The following is a 19005-nucleotide window of genomic DNA, read 5'->3' on the forward strand; positions in this document are numbered from 1 at the left end:
TAAATGACAGATTTGATTATCTAGAGAGTGAGGAAACTTTTATTTTATCAACAACACTAGATCCGCGCTATAAATTGCGTACGTTCTTTCTACAATCCACAACCATTGAGGCGAAAAGAATACTTACCTCCTTAATGGCAAACGGGGATACACATGTTCCTGTAGAGCGTGTAGAGTCACAAAAAAAGCAAGATGAGACTTTCTCAGGTATCTGGAGTGCTTGTGACAGTTTGATTAAAGAACCAGAAGAGGAGGAACCTTTATCAAACATGTCTAGTCATCCTGAGCAAGAAGATGTGGAATCTTATACGAGATGTCCAAATATTCCAATGAAACAAGATCCAAAGAACTATTGGAGCAATGAAGATAAATACCCAAAATTGAAAATGCTTGCACAAAAATATTTATCTTACCCAATGAGCTCAGTTGCCCCAGAACGTCTTTTTTCAACTGCAGGCCTCATACAAAATGATTAACGCAACAGATTGTCTGCTAGTAATTTGAATAAACTTTGTTTCCTTAACAAAAATCTTCCTAAAGTGAACTTTGATTATTAATATTGATTTACTTTTGATTTGATTCCTTGATAAATATTACCCAAATAAATGTTGATTTGATATTTCACCTTTTTTTCATTATTTTTAATTTCAATTTTTGCCACACTTTACAGATGGAGTGTCTATTTATTCTATGTAAGTTTTATGCATATAAAGTAAGTACATCATTCATTATTTACTGGGTGTATTTACTACTAAGCCATCGATATCGGTATCGGTATCGCCGATTATTTTCCTCGATAATCGGTATCGGTATCGTATCGGCAAATTCATGTATCGTTACATCCCTACCTTATAGTTTCGATATGTCTGTCTGTCCGAGGTTTTGCTTGGAAACTATTGGCACTAGAGAGCTGTAATTTTGTGGAGGTATTATGTATATTAATCACGCCGACTCCTGCCGCCCTCTGCCCCACGTGAGATTTAGTGAGGTTTTTGTTGACCCCCTCCCCCCCTAAAATTTATGGACGCCCCCTTAAAATACTAAGTTTTTCATTTATTGAGACCCAAGAATAGTTGTTAGTGTGACTTTTTTATTTATTAATTTTTTTATGAAAGACGTTTAAATTCAAATAAAAAAATAATTATGTAGTGTTTGTTAAACACCTGTACCTTTTTGAATAGCTAATGAATCAAGGAACTAAATTCTGTAATTTGTACACAACATTCCATACATTTTTTCTTGGAAATTCTTCGTTTAATTACCTAAAACATATTTTTTTTGCAAAATAATACATGGTTTTTAAGCTTTTACTTGAGTAATGACGATTCTTTCTTGCAAATTTTAATTTAAAATGTCAATTCTATTATTTAGCTATACGAATACAACAAAAAAGTTAACATTATTCCGTATTCTTCATTACAAGGGTACATTTTAACATAAAAACTGGAGATTTTTAAAAAAATACTAAATCTTGAATAACTTGGAAATGAACAAGTTTCGGACATGGTGTCATATGACTTAAATGACTGCAAATAAGCTCTACTTTAACCCCTTTCAAGGAATGTATCGCTTTACCTGTCACCCTGTATAACCTGTGATTCACAATAAAGACATTATTATTATTATTATTCCTTTATTCATCTTACTTTCTTATTTTTAATTTTTTCTTTTTACAATGTAATTATTATCAAAAAATAAAAATACATTATAAAAACAAAAATCTTAAAAATAATAATTATTATTATTATTACCTCAAATCGGTTTTTCGCCTGTATGTGTCCTTTCGTGTTTAGTTAAAGTTGATTTTTGAGTGGTCTTATAATGGCAATAGTTACATGAGAACGGTTTTTCACCTGTATGTGTCCTTTCGTGTTTAATTAAATTTGATTTTAGGGTGGTCTTATAATGGCAATAGTTACATGAGAACGGTTTTTCACCTGTATGTGTCCTTTCGTGTTTAATTAAATTTGATTTTAGGGTGGTCTTATAATGGCAATAGTTACATGAGAACGGTTTTTCACCTGTGTGTGTCCGTATGTGAATAGTTAAATGAGCTTTTGTAGTAGCCTTGTAATTACAATAGTCACATGAGAACGGTTTTTCACCTTTATGTGTCCGTATATGAGTAGTTAAATTACGTTTTAATGCGGTCTTGTAATAACAATACGAACATGAGAACGGTTTTTCACCTGTATGTATCCGTATATGACGGACTAAAACATCTTTATATGCAGTCTTGTAATGACAATAGTTACATGAGAACGGTTTTTCACCTGTATGTGTCTTTTCGTGTTTAATTAAAGTTGATTTTTGAGTGGTCTTATAATGGCAATAGTTACATGAGAACGGTTTTTCACCTGTATGTGTCCTTTCGTGTTTAATTAAAATTGATTTTACGGTGGCCTTATAATTGCAATAGTTACATGAGAACGGTTTTTCACCATGTGTCCGTATATGTATAATTAAATCTGATTTTACAGCAGTCTTGTAATGACAATAGTTACATGAGAACGGCTTTTTACCTGTATGTGTCCGTATATTATGTCTAATTAAATTAGATTGTACAGCAGTCTTGTAATTGCAATAGTTACATGAGAACGGTTTTTCACCTGTATGTGTCCGTATATGAGTATTTAAACTATCTTTTTTAGCAGTCTTGTAATGACAAAAGGTACATGAGAACGGTTTTTCACCTGTATGTGTCCGTATATGAGTAGTTAAATGATATTGTACAGCAGTCTTGTAATCGCAATAGTTACATGAGAACGGTTTTTCACCTGTATGTGTCCTGGCGTGCTTTGTTGAAATGTGCCGTGCTAAATTCATTTTGTGCGTGTATATTTTTCCACAAGCATCGCACGACACAGTGCTTTTAGTTTGTTTTTTACTAGAATTATTGTGCGTGAGTAAGTGAACGCTCAAGTGAGTTTTAATCGAGAAACATTTTCCGCAGAGATCGCACTCGAATGGCTTTTCTCCGGAATGGATTCGGGAATGTCGACTTAGGTTACATTTGTCTGCGAATGTTTTCGAGCAATGTTCGCATGAGAATGGTTTCTCGCACGTGTGCACACGTCTATGGCGTTTCAACCTCGCATTACTTGGGAAGACTTTTTTACAAGTATCACACGGAAATGTTTTTTCTGCTGCTGTAATTTTTTTCGTTTCATTTTCATCATTTTGTTCTATATCTTCCGTTTCTATATTCGTGTCTGAACTGTCTAATTTATCTGTATTTGGTGTATTATCTTTATAATTTGTGTCTAACGGGTCATCCGATTTAAATAATGGGACTTCACAATATACCTCGTTTTCGGTTAAATTATTACTAACGGTTAATTTTGTTTCATTTTTTCTATTTGGTTTCATGTTTTTAGTGAGTTTTCTCTTTTTTATAGTCACTTCACTGTTAGTTGCTTTTTCTTTATTCTTTATTGTATTATTTGGTTTCGCAGTTTCTTCTTTTTTCTTTATTATATTCTTTGGTTTCACAATTTTTTTATAGACGTCTATTTTCATTTCTATCATTAATTCTTTTTCGTTTTTGAAAATTTTTGGCGATTCATCTTTTAGTTCTTCGGGTAAATTTGATTTTTCGTCCATATCTTCTTTCTTAGGCATCTCTGTAAAAAGAAATAAACGATGGTTCACAAAAGATTTCAAATAAGATAGATAAAATAAAATTGAAACAGTAAAATAGGTAATAAAACAGCCAAGTGCGTGTCGTGGCACGCGCACTGTAGGATTCCGTAGTTGCCCCTCGATTACCTTACTACAATATAGTTGTTTCTTAAATTTTGTTTTGCGATACAAGGTTTTATCCGTTACATAAACTCATAAAACTAATTTATTTATAGTAGGCTTTTAACAACACCTCCCAGCACCCCACCACTGCTTCAGAACAATAAGTGGCCCAGTGCTGAGCAGAAGCAGCACAAGAAACTCAGTCAAGCAAGCAATTACTTCATCTAAAATCACTTCAAAACATAAAGTCTTAATGTTTTCTTCTAAGGAATTTTTATAGGTAAGAAATTTTCTAATATACAACCGATTGCCTAATATAGTGAAAGAAGCGGTATCACTCCATTCTTTCAAATTTCAATTAAAAAAGTGGTTGATCGAGCAGGCGTTCTATAAAATTGACGAACTGTTTGGAATTTAATTATTATTGACACTGTTTATTTTGACATTTCGATACCTCTGGGCTCAAAGGTCGTAAAGGACAAAGTACGACTTTTCAGGAGAAGCAAAAAACGATTTTTTATTTTTATATTCGACAGTAACTTTTTTGTTTTTTGAGCTACTAAAATATGACCTAAGAAGAAAGTGCTTAGAATTTACAGCATTTTCCGAAGAGGTATTGAAGAACTGGACTAGGGCTGTATTTACTGAGATAGATTTCCTTTACGCCCTCAAAATTACAATAAAAAGTCTTTTACGCCCCTCAAATATTCGTCTTAGGCAAGTTACTCAGGTCGTAAGTCTATTTTTATTTAAAAAAAACTACAAAACCAAGGTAATAAATGACAATTTAAATAGTTTTATAGGTTTTCATAGGTCGTAACGGAACACCCAAGTAAGGTATTATGCGAGGGTAAATTGATAATTTAGCTTAAATATTTAATATTTTATGGTATTTGATATGTGAATACCATTTCTTTACATATTTTTAATGAATTATGGTATTTTAAATGAAATAAAATGATTTTTCGTAGCTCCATAATATAATGCACACAATTTATTAAACTATTATTTAAGCAAGCAGAAGTTTTGATATCTTCGAACTAGAAGATACCATTTCCGATATAAGAGCGAAAATAGAGCATAAATATTATGACGCTTTTAAGTAAAACTTCATATAATGATGTCTACTTAATACGAAAAGCCGAAACCAATTTAATTTTATATATTTATTTAATCATTATTATTGTTCCGAAAAACTATAAATGGCGGACTTAATTCCATAGGGCAGTCTGTCAACCAGTTGACCTTATGATAATGCAGATAGAATAGAATTAGGACTAACGAAAAACAAATAATAATTATTCTAAATTCTAAATAGATTAAACATTGTTATTCATAGCTTGAAATTATGTCATTGTACTTGGTACAAAAGTAGAATGGTTAGGTAAGTAAGATTACAAGTAGGAAGTTTTTCATTCCAGTAAAGTACATCCACTTACTGTACTCCTACACAATACCGTTTTTAAAAGCCAATTATTTTTAATATAAAAATATAACTCCGAAAAAAGTGCATTCACGCTTTACACATTAAGTCTCAACTGACACTATATTTTCCCATGTTAAGCGTAAATATTTTTCCTACTAGTTATATTTTATTAGCTGATCCAAATAACTTTAGAAACTATACTTATTTATTATAATTGTTACAGTCAAAACTCAAACGTGGTTTTGACCAAGGGCGTTAGTCAGAATTCCTAGGAAATCATTAAAAACAATTGTAAAGTGTAGCATTTGTGTGATTTATGCATACAAAACATATCGGCAGTCGGGTAATAATGACACCTTATGATACTACCTACAGTAAGGTGACTTCTTTTTCTCATTTAGCTTTTTCATTTTTTAAATTTGTATAATGACTATCCTAACTTAATTAGGTAATAATTATTTACCTAATTAAGTTAGGATAATTATCTTTTACCTGACAAATACCTAGTTTCTTCAAATGTGAGAAATAATAAAAATCATTATAACTTTACCCGATGTGGATAGATTTCATCATTTTATATGTACAAATCACATAAACGTTACACTCTAAAATAGTTTTCTTACATATTTTTGATGATTTTTTTAGTTATTTTGTTTGTTCTAAACGCACATACTTAAATAAATACTAATAAATAAATAAATAAATCTTTGGACAATTTCACACAGCGCCAGCTAGCCCCAAAGTAAGCAACTCAATGCTTATGTTATGGGTGTTAGCTTAACGGATATACTACTTATATACTTTTTTTTTTTTATTAAATACATACATATTATACATATTTACACCCAGACCCGTCACAGAAATTAAAATTCATCATTTCAATTTCTGCCCGGCCGGGAATCGAACCCGGGACCTCTCGGCATAGTAGTCCGTTCTGAACCACTACACCAAACGGCCGACCAAATACAATAAGAAACTTCTATAAAATTTACCTACTTAGTTGTTATAATGTCCTCTCTTTGTAGATTTTTGAAATATTGGTTTAGATAATCTAAGGGCGTAAAGGACAAATTACTTGACTTTGGTATGAAAATTTTAGGTTGTAAAGGACAATAGATTATACTACATGTTCATTATACGCCCAAAAATTTGTGTTTACTTGTTCTTTACTACCATGTTAACTGTACTAAAAAATCAAATGGTATTTACATCCCAATTTTCACGATAAATTCTGTTTAGCTCATCAAATATGATGGGTCGTAAAGGCACTTTTTTTGAGAATTTCGCCAAACTAAATATACAGATCGATAGAGAATTAAATTCTGAGTACAACTGTATAAATAACTCATTTTCGGTATTTTGTCCTTTACGACCTTTGAGCCCAGAGGTATCGATTTAATACTTGAGTTGAACGACTATTACTTTTATACTAACTGATCAATCTGAACCGTTATAGTTTTCCTTGAAACTGGATTTTCTTGGGCTTAAAACTTATATACCTTCATCATTTTCAATCTTCGTTGGACTAGTGTCGGACGCTATGATAGTTTGCGGAGACTTCAGCACATCTCTGCTATGAATTGGCGCCGTCACCACTTGTATGCTGTCAGTTGGCGCCGTTAGTGATTCTTTGTGGTCAGTTGGCGCCGTCAACTCTTGTATGCTGTAAGTTGGTGCAGTGGCTGTTTGTATGGTGCCTGTTTGTGCCGTTAGTGCTTCTTTGTGGTCAGTTGGCGCCGTGATAGGTTGCATAGTGACTTCCACAGTTGGTGGAGCGCCTATAACCATTAAAACATTATTAAACTAGCTGCCCCTAGAATTAATGTAGGATTCGATCACTCGCACTCACACTGCGGCCGTTCGTCGCACAGTCGCGACAGCAATATAATTACGTGCGAGTGATAAGGATGGGTAGCATGAGGTCGTTGGACGAAATTCTATCTGCTCGGCGACCGGACTTTAGCCTTTAATCCACGTTCGTAACTGACCTTTGGTAACCAGATACGAACATGGATTTTTTTGTTGCTTGATACGCAGTTACGAGAATGGAATTTACTTGTCGTTTTTGTAACCATGTTGCATAACCAGCTACGAAAATGGTTTTGTTTTCTCTGTTCGTATCTGGTTACCAAAGGTCAGTTACGAACGGGAAATAAAGGGACTTTAGGACAGATTGGATTTCTTACCAAATAAATAATTCAGACAGTCCAGATAGGGTTCTTCGGAGGTGCCATGCCATTTGTAGTGCTTCCTAGCTTCAGCTCTGAAAATAGAATAGAATTACTTTATTCAGCATATAACATTTAGGTGCATACATATTTATCTCAACATGCTGAAAAGGCGCCCTCAGTAAATATTTGTTTTCATTATGAGATAATATGAATATTATTCAATCTATTTTAGGAATGCCCTGCGTGCCCAAACAACTGCACGCAAGATTTGATTAATGCTACTGACAACGCCACTCTTGTAGCAGAGTTTTGGGCTGACACTAAATAGGTTTGTTGTCGACATTTAATTATTAATTTATTTATAGTCTTAGATTAATAAAGCTTTATTAATGTAAGTTATAGTAAGGTTTTGTAATTTGTAGTTACTTAATAATGTGAGCCAAATAAATGTATTTTATTGTTTCATTCTTCTCTGTATACTAGAGATGAAACGGATATCCGGTAACTATCCGGTAGGCCGGACATCCGGCCTAAATTTACTATCCGGCCGGATACCGGATAGTAACTCACTATCCGGCCGGATACCGAATATTAAAAAAGTACGACATTTTCCTATTAATAAAATGAAATACATTAATCTTTGAAGTAAATATCGATGAAATGGCTTATAATAATGACGGCTTTTATTTAAGGTCCAAAAAGTTACAAAAAGCCTTTCAAACACCTAATTTCTTTTTCTGGGCTAATCACTCTAATGACGAATACATACCTAAATAGTAAACATCTGTTAATGTCGAAATATTGCCATATAAAAAAGGCTACCATTTTTTCACTGATGGTCTGGTGACATGATGCATGCAGTTCAGTCAGATTACGCAGCAAGTAAACTAATTTAATTTTCGCTATTCAGTCACACACTCGCTATAGCAACCGAAATCACCCGAATTGATCTGCCCCCTAGACTAGTGGCAAAATCTGACATTCTATTCGGAGGACTGATTCAATTTTCGAAAAGTGTTACTAGTCTAGTCTACTAATAGACCCACTGATCGCGTTCGAAGCACCTGAGCGGCGCTAAACTTGTCGGCGGATATCCGGCTATCCGGCCTAGCAGCTGGCCGGATATCCGGTATCCGGCCAAACAACTATCCGTTTCATCTCTAATGTATACTATCAAATCAAAAAATTTATTTGCTTAAAACATGGTGGTAGGTACAATGGAACAATATAGATTTTTAGATATGCCTGGGTCATTCCATAAAAATCTGTATATTTTCGACGTCATTTTGTCCGTAACTTTTTTAAGATGCTTTTGAATACTTTATTAGTGTAAATTATAGTTTATTAATTAATTATGTTATGTCTAAAAGGGCCAGTCACTTTATGCTTTATTTTAGGAGAAATTATAATTTTCAATGTTTTCATACTACATTACTCCTATATGACTTCTAATAAAGTATAAAACTTATAACCTTAACATTTATAGATAAGTTAATATACATAATGTAGTTGTTTTGTTATTATCACAATATAAAAAACATCATTCCCTAACTAGTAATTTAGTCCCAAGTGCCGTTTAAAGCTAGGGCCTGACGCTCTAGGGACTGACGATTTGGAGTAAAACTTAACAAAAATGCAGATTAACTTTATATTATAAGATGCTTAATACGAACGGACGAAGGCTCTGCTGACCACATATTTTTTAACTGTCCCAGGGTAGGCGCGTCGTTATACGACTCCCTGCCTCAAGACTTTCCCCGTCCTTGTAATCTTAAATCAATCCTCGGTCTTGTTAATTCCCCTATTTTAGACATTCTATCAAAATTCATCCTAATTAATAAAATAAAATTATAATAAATGTTCATGTCTCCCCCTCTCCACTAACTGTATTTTATTTCCCTTCCTCCCTCCTACTACTCACTTGTTGTCTGTTCTCTTGTTTGTTTTTTTGTGATTTTATTATGTATATACTAACTGTGTTGTCTTATTTGTGCCGTTGTGTTTGTCTGTTTTAGGTGTGCACGCTAGACTATACCTAATAGCACTCAACCCCAAGGTTTATAACTTCATATACCGTGTAATGGCTATGCTCACGTGACATTGGCAAACGTGGAAACACAATAGCCATTGAGGAGAAGAAGAAGAAGAAGAAGAAATTTTTAGATATGCATATAAGGTACATATTAGTAGGATACTTACTTGGTCAGCAAGCAATGACCACAGATAGTACAAGCGTACTGTTTTGAACTATGTTCTGTATTATTTATACCGTCAAACCCTAAAGAATCAGCTTTATCTTTAACAACTTCCACCTCATAATATATAGGCTTATCTTCTTCAATTTCTCTCTTGACTTCGGCCACTTCTATACTGACTCCGTCTGAATCGCTTATTGCGTTTACATTTATAACGCGTGACTTAGTTAATGGTGTGAGTAAGAAAGCCTTGTCTATCGCTGCAATATGCTGCTCGGTTAACTGAAAAGACAGTAAATAAATAAATAAATTCTTTATTGAATAACTTATTGACAGTTTTTAACAATAACAGTAACATTTTAAACTTAATAATATTATGTATTTTAAAAAAAACATTTACATATTTTACAGGGTGGACTTTTGTAATGCCACCTGGAGGGAAAGTAAGTCTTAATATTGTAGATAGAGTTTTTTTTATCAGAGAAAATATTCCTTTATTGAAAAGAAATAGAACTGCATTCAAAGATTTCCAAAAATTTGCTAGCCACGCCCGGGAATTAAACCTACTAAAATCTGTTAAGAAATTACATCCTAAATTTTTATTGCATCGATCGTTAGCGTTAAGTATAAGGATGAAATCTCTCTAACATACTTGATAAATCAAATGAAAGGATCCTGAATTATTTTAATTATGTACAGATATGGTATGGTAGTGAATTTTCGAAAAAAAATCGAAAATCCTTGAATGCAGTTCTGTTTCTTTTAAAAAATTAAGGAATGTTTTATATAACTGGCATCACATTTTTTTTTCATTGTGGAAGTTTCTTCACCCAGATAAACAAAGTGGAATAATCCATTAAACGGACTATTCGTAAAACAATTATTAAAATATACCTGTATACCACTGCTACATAGTCGTTGAAGAACTTTGTCAGTTTTAACGGCACTTTCAATGAATTTGTGACACTTGCTCAATAAATGGTAGCAGACATAACACACCACGTGCGGTCTTCCGTCTTTTGTTTTAAGCTGAAAATTTATCAAAATCAAAAATATTTATTCAGTTTAGACCCTTATCACTTTACATGTCTCCTTATCTTTTGGGCCCTACCAGCACTTCGAGACAAACATAGGGCAAGTGCTGAGAATGTTTTAATTATTGCAGTTTATTTACTGTAATTACAAACATATAGGGCTAAAAGTGCTACAGACATAATCATATTATGTGTAGGTAATAGACAAGGCAAATAAGAAACGAACAAAATTACTAATTAATAACAATGTCCTGTCCGTCACATATGTGTCGTTTTTGTGTTGTGTTTACTGACTATAAGGTGGGTGTACATAGTATTGTTAACTGTCTGTTTGCTAAATCATGTGAAGAGAACAAACAATAAGTAGGTATAACTTTTTGAATCAGAAATAAATATCATTGGACAATTTTTACACTGCATTTATGTAGTCCCAAATTAAGCAAAGCTTGTACTATGGTTAGGTACCAAACAAAGGATATAAACATACATAAATACTTTTTTATAATGCATTATTACTTAAAAAAAACACCCAAAAATATGTAGTAAATAAATTATACTTACAGGAAATGTTTATTACAATTTAATTATGATATATACCAGTAAAACAAAGGAAACATAAATAAACATACAACTAAAAGAAGAAAAGCTAACTTACAGGTATTTTTGTGATTTTTTGATAAAGCACTTCCAGTGGCGTGTTGTACATTGTACACATACGAGTATCACGTGCCAGGCATATTCTACATAAGAGACCAGCCATTCTGTACGGCTTTTGGAGAAATATCACAAATAAATCATTATTATTTATTTCATACAAATTAGCAATTTGTTTATAGATGACCCACGCTGAACTGTCCCACTGTCCCACCAAACTCAATGACAGGGGGGCGCTACCATCGTTCAACTATATTATGGTTTCCAACATGGCAAAAATCTGAACCAGCGATCCGGCGTAGATAGAGGATAGAGTATCTCTATCTACGCGATCCGGTATTGACGGTGGCGCCCCACTGTCAATGTCATCGACAGGACAGTCATTTTGGAACCACAGATCCATATCTGTGTTTGGAACTATACTTTTTTTTGTTGTGACTTTACTTTTTTTAAATTTTCGTACAGACTTGGACTAAACCTTTTTGCCAGTTTTTTTTTAGTTTTCCCCATAAGATGATAAGACCCGGTTTCCACCAAAGCGGAGCGTAGCAAACTGGATCGAAGCAGAGCGAAGAAGTGTTGGCCTTAGATCAACAATACCAACTAGATATCAGAAAGTGAGTTTTTTTATTGTAATTATGCTCTTTCTCCTCTGGCATCAATTTAATTTAATAAAAGTCTTTAAAATTCACAGTCATGTGAGTTGGCGTTAGTTAAAAATAAGAAGTAACTTCTCAAGTGCGCTCTTATTTCTCCAGACAATTTTTGCGCTGACGATATCTGGTTGGAATTGTTGATCGAAGTACCGGATCGGACCCTCAATTTTTTTTACAAAGAAGAACGGTCACGCCCCATACAAAAAAAAACCCAGACCCGACAGAAACGAGACATACCTCAGTTTTTTTGTTACGTCTTAATTAGTTAAATTATATATTTTTTATATTCGAAATCTATGTATAACACCAAAATATTACACTTTGTTTTTGATCAGGCGTTATACAAAAACTAATACAAAATGCCTATTTATCAGCAAAATTGGTAAATGTATGTACCTAAATGTCTATTACAGCTGCTATGGAATGTATCTAGGTGACCTGGAGATACAGCCGGATTATACAGGGTGGTTATACATATGGAACGATAAGTGATTTCACTCGATTATTTCTAAACTATACAAGATATCGAAAAACTAGTTACTGATTCTGAAAGTGCTTCACGAGCTCTTTCAAATGGTACCAATAATAGGTTACAGATTATGGAAACTGGTAACATTGAATTTTTGGATTTTGTAACTTCTCGTTTCCACCCTGTATAATCCGGCTGTACCTCCAGGTCACCTTGATACATTCCATAGCAGCTATTTAGGTACATACATTTACCAATTTTGGTGATAAATAGGCATTTAGTATTAGTTTTTGTATGACGCCTGAATAAAAATAAAGGGTAATAATTTGGTGTTATACATAGATTTCGAATATAAAAAATATATAATTTAACTAATTAAGACATGACAAAAAAACTGAGGTATGTCTCGTTTCTGTCGGGCCTGGGTCACAGATGACCGTTCTTCTTTCAAACAGCGGCGGCTGCGCGGCACGGTTCGGCGTCGGAGCTGTATTAAACTTACAGGAGAAGTGGAAATAATGAAATCTGATTGGTTATTCAAAACACTCCTCCGCTCTGCTCTGCTCCGCTTTAGTGGAAACCAGGCCTAACGCTGTATGAAAACTATAGTCGTACGTGCGGCAAGCGTGGCCGGACTGTTATGTGACTCACTCAAAAAGTTAATATACCTACCTTAAGAAAGTTAAGAAAGAATGTTTAACCTTATGGGCCCACTGCAGCGCTTCTTCACGCTTCTAAGGCCTGGTTTCCATCAAAGCGGAGTAGAGGTTTAAAAATGATACAAGCTTTTTAGTTCAGTAAACTTTATTAAGTAAGGCGTTATGTTACTTAAATGTTATTTGTATCATGCAGACAGGGACAAAATTTAAACACAATAACAATTTTAAAACAAAAATATTTTTATCTTACAATAAAAAAAAACAAATTATAGTGGTAGCTAGAATGAATTACAAAAAAAAAATGGAAAATATACATTTTAAGTCAACCTTAAATTAGTATTGATAGTAATCAAGACTTCATTAGTAATAAATAGTTCGTGTTTAATACAAACAAAACATTTTATTAGTTTCGGTGTATTTTTTGTTTAGTAAAGAACTCTAAATAATAATATTGTCTCAAATTGTAAGTAATTTCAAAATCATGTTCATGAATGAACTACCATCATTAGAATAACATACTTATGTCAATATTAAATTAATAATTGAGAAAATACAGTTTAAAAAGGCAACTTTATAACTCTGTTAAAAATAAATAAATAATACTCAGTTACTATTCTCAAAGTATTGCGTAGACCTATATAGCTTTGAGAACATTAACCTCAGATCATAGAAGGGAACATTAACTGAACGGAAGAAAAATATGACGGTAGTGACGTACCTACCTACTAACATTGCCATAAGTGGTCCTATGTTCGGTTCTCGTTGTTGGTAACTGTGCAGGACGACTACTAATCGGCCGAGCGGAACCCTAAAAATATCAAAAGAAACCGCAGTAAATACATATACGCACCTATAGCTATAGATATGTAATAAATCATCGGCGCTCGGCAAGTACATCAAAAGACAGAGACAGCGCGAGTGCGCAAAGGACAGCGATAGCACGCGCGCTCGCGATAACCGCCCTTACGATCTACGCGATAAGGCTCATATCCGGACGCCTTATAGTTTGTTTACGACTCCCGCGAGTTCGAGTAAGTACTTGCGTATTCCCGAATACGGGCGGACCGCGTATTATTCTAGAAAATAGGCGGGATTTTATGGGTATATAAACCGGCTGCCGGGCCGCACCAAGCATAGTCTTCTACAAGCAACCGAAGAGAATAGTCTCCGATAGTACAGCGAAGAACAGTCTACGCAAGAGTCTCAAGAGCGCATAGTGAAGATAGTTAATAGAAGAACGACTACAGCATAGACCTCGGACACCGTTATAGCATAGCGACTTCGGATACCGTATAGACCGGACTCCTACAGCGTGTGACATCGACCGCACCGTGTTCACCGTTTATAGCGTCACACCGCACATAGTATAGAAGCCACGAGGTACGAAGACGTGGCAACGATCCACCACCGATTATAGTATAGTAGTGCAGCGATTGGAGACACCGTCAGCGGAGCATCTACAGTCTACAGTCCACCGCTCTCCGTTCACCGCATCCGTACAGCCTACTCCGCTCTTCTACTCCAGTCACAGTTATCTGGCTCCGACAGTTCCGTACAGTTTTCTAGCCGGATAATAAACAGTCCTGCACAATTTTTCTGGTCCTTCGAGCCGGATCGTTGTCTACCGATCCCGAAGATATAGAACCTTCGAGAACACCGAAGCGGCCTTCGTGAAGTGGCATACTACAGCACAAATAGAAGATGCCTGTGACAAGATCGAAGAAAGGCAAGACGAAAACATCGCAGCCCGCCACGCCGCCCACGACGCCATCACCAGAAGAGATGACGTCATCACAGCAGCTCTCCGTTACCGCGCAGGAGGATTTGATACAGTTCCAGCCTCCATCCGTTCCACCAGCAGACGTCACAGAAGATGAACAGCACTTGACGGTTTCACCACGAGCACCGCTTGCTCATACCGACTGCGCCCGTCGACTAGCCGAGGCGGAGGCAGAGATAGCCCGCCTACAGTTGGAGCTTGCCATCGCTTGCCGCAAGCTAATAGAGATGGAGTCCGATGATGACGATGACTCGGCATCTTTGAAAGGAGATGGCGACTTACAACCGCCATCCCCTGTAGCCGTCACCGCACCGCAGCCGACGTCATCGAAGCAGTTTATAGATATAACAGAACTCGCAACAGCCATCGCAACCGCAGCGCGCGCCGGACAGCAGCCACAGTACATCGGAGAATTGCCGAACTTCAGTGGCGCGCACTACGATTGGCTCGCTTTCAAAGCAGCTTACAACGAAACAGCGAGTTTTTTCAGCGAGATAGAAAATATCGCAAGACTCCGGCGGTCACTTACAGGACGAGCAAAAGAAGCCGTGACCTCTTTGCTCATAGTGAACGCGAAGGCGCAAGATATTATGCGCACATTAGAAATGCGATTTGGCCGACCGGACTCGATCGCACTGTCCGAGATAGAAAATTTAAGGAGACTACAGAGACTCACCGAATCGCCGGAACAGGTTTGTGTGTTCGCTACCCGAATACAGAACAGCGTAGCGACTCTTCGTGCACTTGGGCGGACACATTACCTGTATAACCCCGAGATAGTTCATAGTCTTACCGAGAAGCTTACACCGGCGCTTCGCTACCGCTGGTACGACTTCGCCTGGGAGCACACAGAAGAGGAACCGGACCTCATCAAGTTCAGCCGCTTCATCGAGCGAGAGGCCGAGAAGTGTGCCAAGTTCGCCGCTCCCGAACCGATCTACAGAGAACACAGCTACCCACACCGGAAAATACAGAATACCCAGCGTGTCTTCCACATCGAACAGAAGACAGTACAGAGATCGTCGTGCCCAGTTTGCAAGAGCAACCACTCCGTCACTGATTGCAGCGAGATGAAACAAGCCCATAGTAGTGAACGCTGGGACATTGCCAAACAGAAACGCCTGTGCTACCGCTGTCTTCGTCCCTGGACAAGAGCGCATAGATGTCCAGGGATACAGTGCAAAATAAATGGCTGCAGGAAAACCCACCATAAATTACTGCACCATGAAACCGTTGCGCCTACCGAAAAAGTCAACGCAACAGTGGCGTTAACTCGTAACACCGATCAGATTGCCGATAGAAATCCATCAGGCGCAAACCGAAGATCACCGCATAACCGGCGGGAGTCGTCGCAAAATAGAAATCGGCAGGAGTCATCGCAGCTTCCATACCGGCGGGAGGCCTCATGGCGTGAAAATAGAAAAGAACATAATAGAAACTCCGAGAACCGTCCGTCGTTCGCACCACGCCGAAGTGCAATAGCAAGACAACGCCAACATATAGAAGAAGTAACGAACTGGAGAGAGAAGACTCCAGTACCGGCGGGAGCTACAGTACCGCATGATAGTCACCTCCGCCACCGTTTCACCGAGCAGAAACAGCAGTCGTCCTGCTAGCTGTTTTTCTGCATCGACGAGTCCGTCGCTGCACGGCGGGAGTATGTGCAGGACGACTACTAATCGGCCGAGCGGAACCCTAAAAATATCAAAAGAAACCGCAGTAAATACATATACGCACCTATAGCTATAGATATGTAATAAATCATCGGCGCTCGGCAAGTACATCAAAAGACAGAGACAGCGCGAGTGCGCAAAGGACAGCGATAGCACGCGCGCTCGCGATAACCGCCCTTACGATCTACGCGATAAGGCTCATATCCGGACGCCTTATAGTTTGTTTACGACTCCCGCGAGTTCGAGTAAGTACTTGCGTATTCCCGAATACGGGCGGACCGCGTATTATTCTAGAAAATAGGCGGGATTTTATGGGTATATAAACCGGCTGCCGGGCCGCACCAAGCATAGTCTTCTACAAGCAACCGAAGAGAATAGTCTCCGATAGTACAGCGAAGAACAGTCTACGCAAGAGTCTCAAGAGCGCATAGTGAAGATAGTTAATAGAAGAACGACTACAGCATAGACCTCGGACACCGTTATAGCATAGCGACTTCGGATACCGTATAGACCGGACTCCTACAGCGTGTGACATCGACCGCACCGTGTTCACCGTTTATAGCGTCACACCGCACATAGTATAGAAGCCACGAGGTACGAAGACGTGGCAACGATCCACCACCGATTATAGTATAGTAGTGCAGCGATTGGAGACACCGTCAGCGGAGCATCTACAGTCTACAGTCCACCGCTCTCCGTTCACCGCATCCGTACAGCCTACTCCGCTCTTCTACTCCAGTCACAGTTATCTGGCTCCGACAGTTCCGTACAGTTTTCTAGCCGGATAATAAACAGTCCTGCACAGTAACTTAGGCCTTTTCTGTGTGCCTCCCTTTACAGGATATTTCTAACATAAAAATTAACAACACTCATACGGTGGGTGTAGAGGAAACAACAGGTGCTCTTCTTAACGCGCTTATACCCGACGATAGTGTGTCTGACGATAACGATTATCATCGGGACGTCAGAAATGCTATTGCGGTGCTGCCTGAGTCGCCTGTGTCTTCTATTCCTAGCCTTGATGAGTTTTACGATATAGTAAATAGTTTACCCTTAAACAAAGCATCGGGCGAAGATAAAATATCAAATAAAATGATTAAAGCAGCGTGTAAAACAGCCGGAACGGATATTCTTAATGTTTTCACTCGTTGTATCTCGGAGGGCGTGTTTCCGAGTATATGGCGTCGCGGATTTATTAAAATTACTAGCTTTCCGCCCGCGGCTTCGCCCGCGTGGAATTTTGTCTGTCACAGAAAAACTTTATCGCGCGCGTCCCTGTTTCAAAAACCGGGATAAAAACTATCCTATGTTCTTTCCCGGGACTCAAACTATCTCTATGCCAAATTTCATCAAAATCGGTTGCGAGGTTTAAGCGGGAAAGCGTAACAGACAGACAGACAGACAGACAGACAGACAGACAGAGTTACTTTCGCATTTATAATATTAGTTGGGATACCAAAGGGAGGTGACAAACCGCCCGAAGATCCTAAATCGTACCGACCTATTACATTACTTCCCTCATTAGGTAAACTGTTAGAGCGATTAGTAGTGCCGCGTTTGCTACCGGGTGGTCCAATTTTTCACGAGCAGCAGTTTGGCTTCACCGCCGGGAAGTCTACTGCAGATGCAGTAATATCTGTTAGACAAAAAGTGACGTCCTCGGTGGCAAAGTACGTTGTAGGAATATTCCTCGATATTTCAGGTGCCTTCGACAATGCTTGGTGGCCGATCCTGCTCTTAAAACTGAAAGTTCGTGGATGCTATAGTAATATATATTCACTACTGCACTCGTACTTTTGTAACGGTACAACTAAATTAAAACTCGGCCATCATGCTGAATCAAAGGTGCTCACGCGCGGCTGTCCCCAAGGATCGGTCCTAGGGCCCTACCTTTGGAATTTGGGTTTCGATGATTTTCTAGCATTACCATTACCCGAAGGCTGTTCGTTAACCGGGTACGCTGATGACGGTCTCCTTTTAATAGAGGCTGACACTAGATCAAAGCTTGAAAATCTAGCGGATACATGCTTGAATTTAATATCTCAATGGGGAGACAGGAATCGTTTGCAGTTTGCCCCTCACAAAACTTATCAGCTTCTATTAAAAGGTAATCTTAAGGTTTTGCCTCGCATTAAATTCAATGAAATAACTGTTAAAAAACGGGAATCTGTTTGCTATCTCGGACTAATTTTAGAGAAAAACTTTAGTTTTGTCGAGCACATTAAACAGATCGGTGAAAAAGCTAAAAAGAACTTTTATGCCTTAAGTCACATTTCAACCTCGACGTGGGGTCTAACGTTTAAAATCCTCCGAGTAATATATTCGGCCACTTATTTAAGCTCCATTTGCTATGGTGCACCAGTTTGGGCTGACAGAGCTACTATAGGAGCCGCTCGACGGAAACTACTCCAAAGTCAACGCCTTGGATTGATTTTTCTTTGCAAAGCTTACAGAACTGTGAGCACGGAAGCTCTGCCAGTCCTGGCTGGTGTACTGCCGGTCGACTTAGAGGTACAAAAGCGTGCGGCTATGTACTTCGCATCA

General features: G+C 37.5%; 2 protein-coding genes and 1 long non-coding RNA gene across 4 annotated transcripts in view; 1 reads left to right on the plus strand and 2 right to left on the minus strand.

The window, feature by feature from the left end:
• The window catches only part of LOC135085268 (zinc finger protein 271-like), a 195831-nt gene that overhangs the window by 134304 nt on the left and 42522 nt on the right, over positions 1–19005 (plus strand). The gene's annotated exons all lie outside the window — the stretch shown is intronic.
• Positions 1048–11453, minus strand: LOC135085280 (oocyte zinc finger protein XlCOF6-like). 2 transcript variants are annotated; one of them, XM_063980046.1, is made up of 6 exons: positions 11226–11440; positions 10431–10565; positions 9541–9818; positions 7357–7433; positions 6670–6948; positions 1048–3623 (listed from the first exon to the last, which is right to left on the minus strand). In XM_063980046.1, exons 1-6 carry the CDS (start codon positions 11328–11330, stop codon positions 1753–1755), a joined length of 2745 nt encoding a protein of 914 aa, XP_063836116.1. In that variant the 5' UTR covers positions 11331–11440; the 3' UTR covers positions 1048–1752. The 2 variants fall into 2 exon arrangements, with proteins under 2 accessions (XP_063836116.1, XP_063836115.1); XM_063980045.1 differs by lacking the exon at positions 6670–6948 and having other exon boundaries at positions 11226–11453.
• LOC135085452 (uncharacterized) lies at positions 13136–13782 on the minus strand. Its single transcript, XR_010260118.1, has 2 exons — positions 13698–13782; positions 13136–13666 (listed from the first exon to the last, which is right to left on the minus strand). It is a non-coding gene; the product is annotated as an uncharacterized LOC135085452 (long non-coding RNA).

Source organism: Ostrinia nubilalis, chromosome 28 (assembly GCF_963855985.1).
Source record: "Ostrinia nubilalis chromosome 28, ilOstNubi1.1, whole genome shotgun sequence".
In the NCBI taxonomy this organism is placed as follows: Eukaryota; Metazoa; Arthropoda; class Insecta; order Lepidoptera; family Crambidae; genus Ostrinia; species Ostrinia nubilalis.

Bases quoted from the DNA above. Each gene is read 5' to 3' on its own strand.
- LOC135085280 (XM_063980046.1), bottom strand. From the start codon at position 11,330: ATGGCTGGTCTCTTATGTAGAATATGCCTGGCACGTGATACTCGTATG. The intron at 7,434-9,540 runs GTAAGTATCCTA...TTCTATTTTCAG, and splicing joins GGTCATTGCTTGCTGACCAA to AGCTGAAGCTAGGAAGCACT. The intron at 3,624-6,669 runs GTATATAAGTTT...TTCTTTTTACAG, and splicing joins GAAGATTGAAAATGATGAAG to AGATGCCTAAGAAAGAAGAT.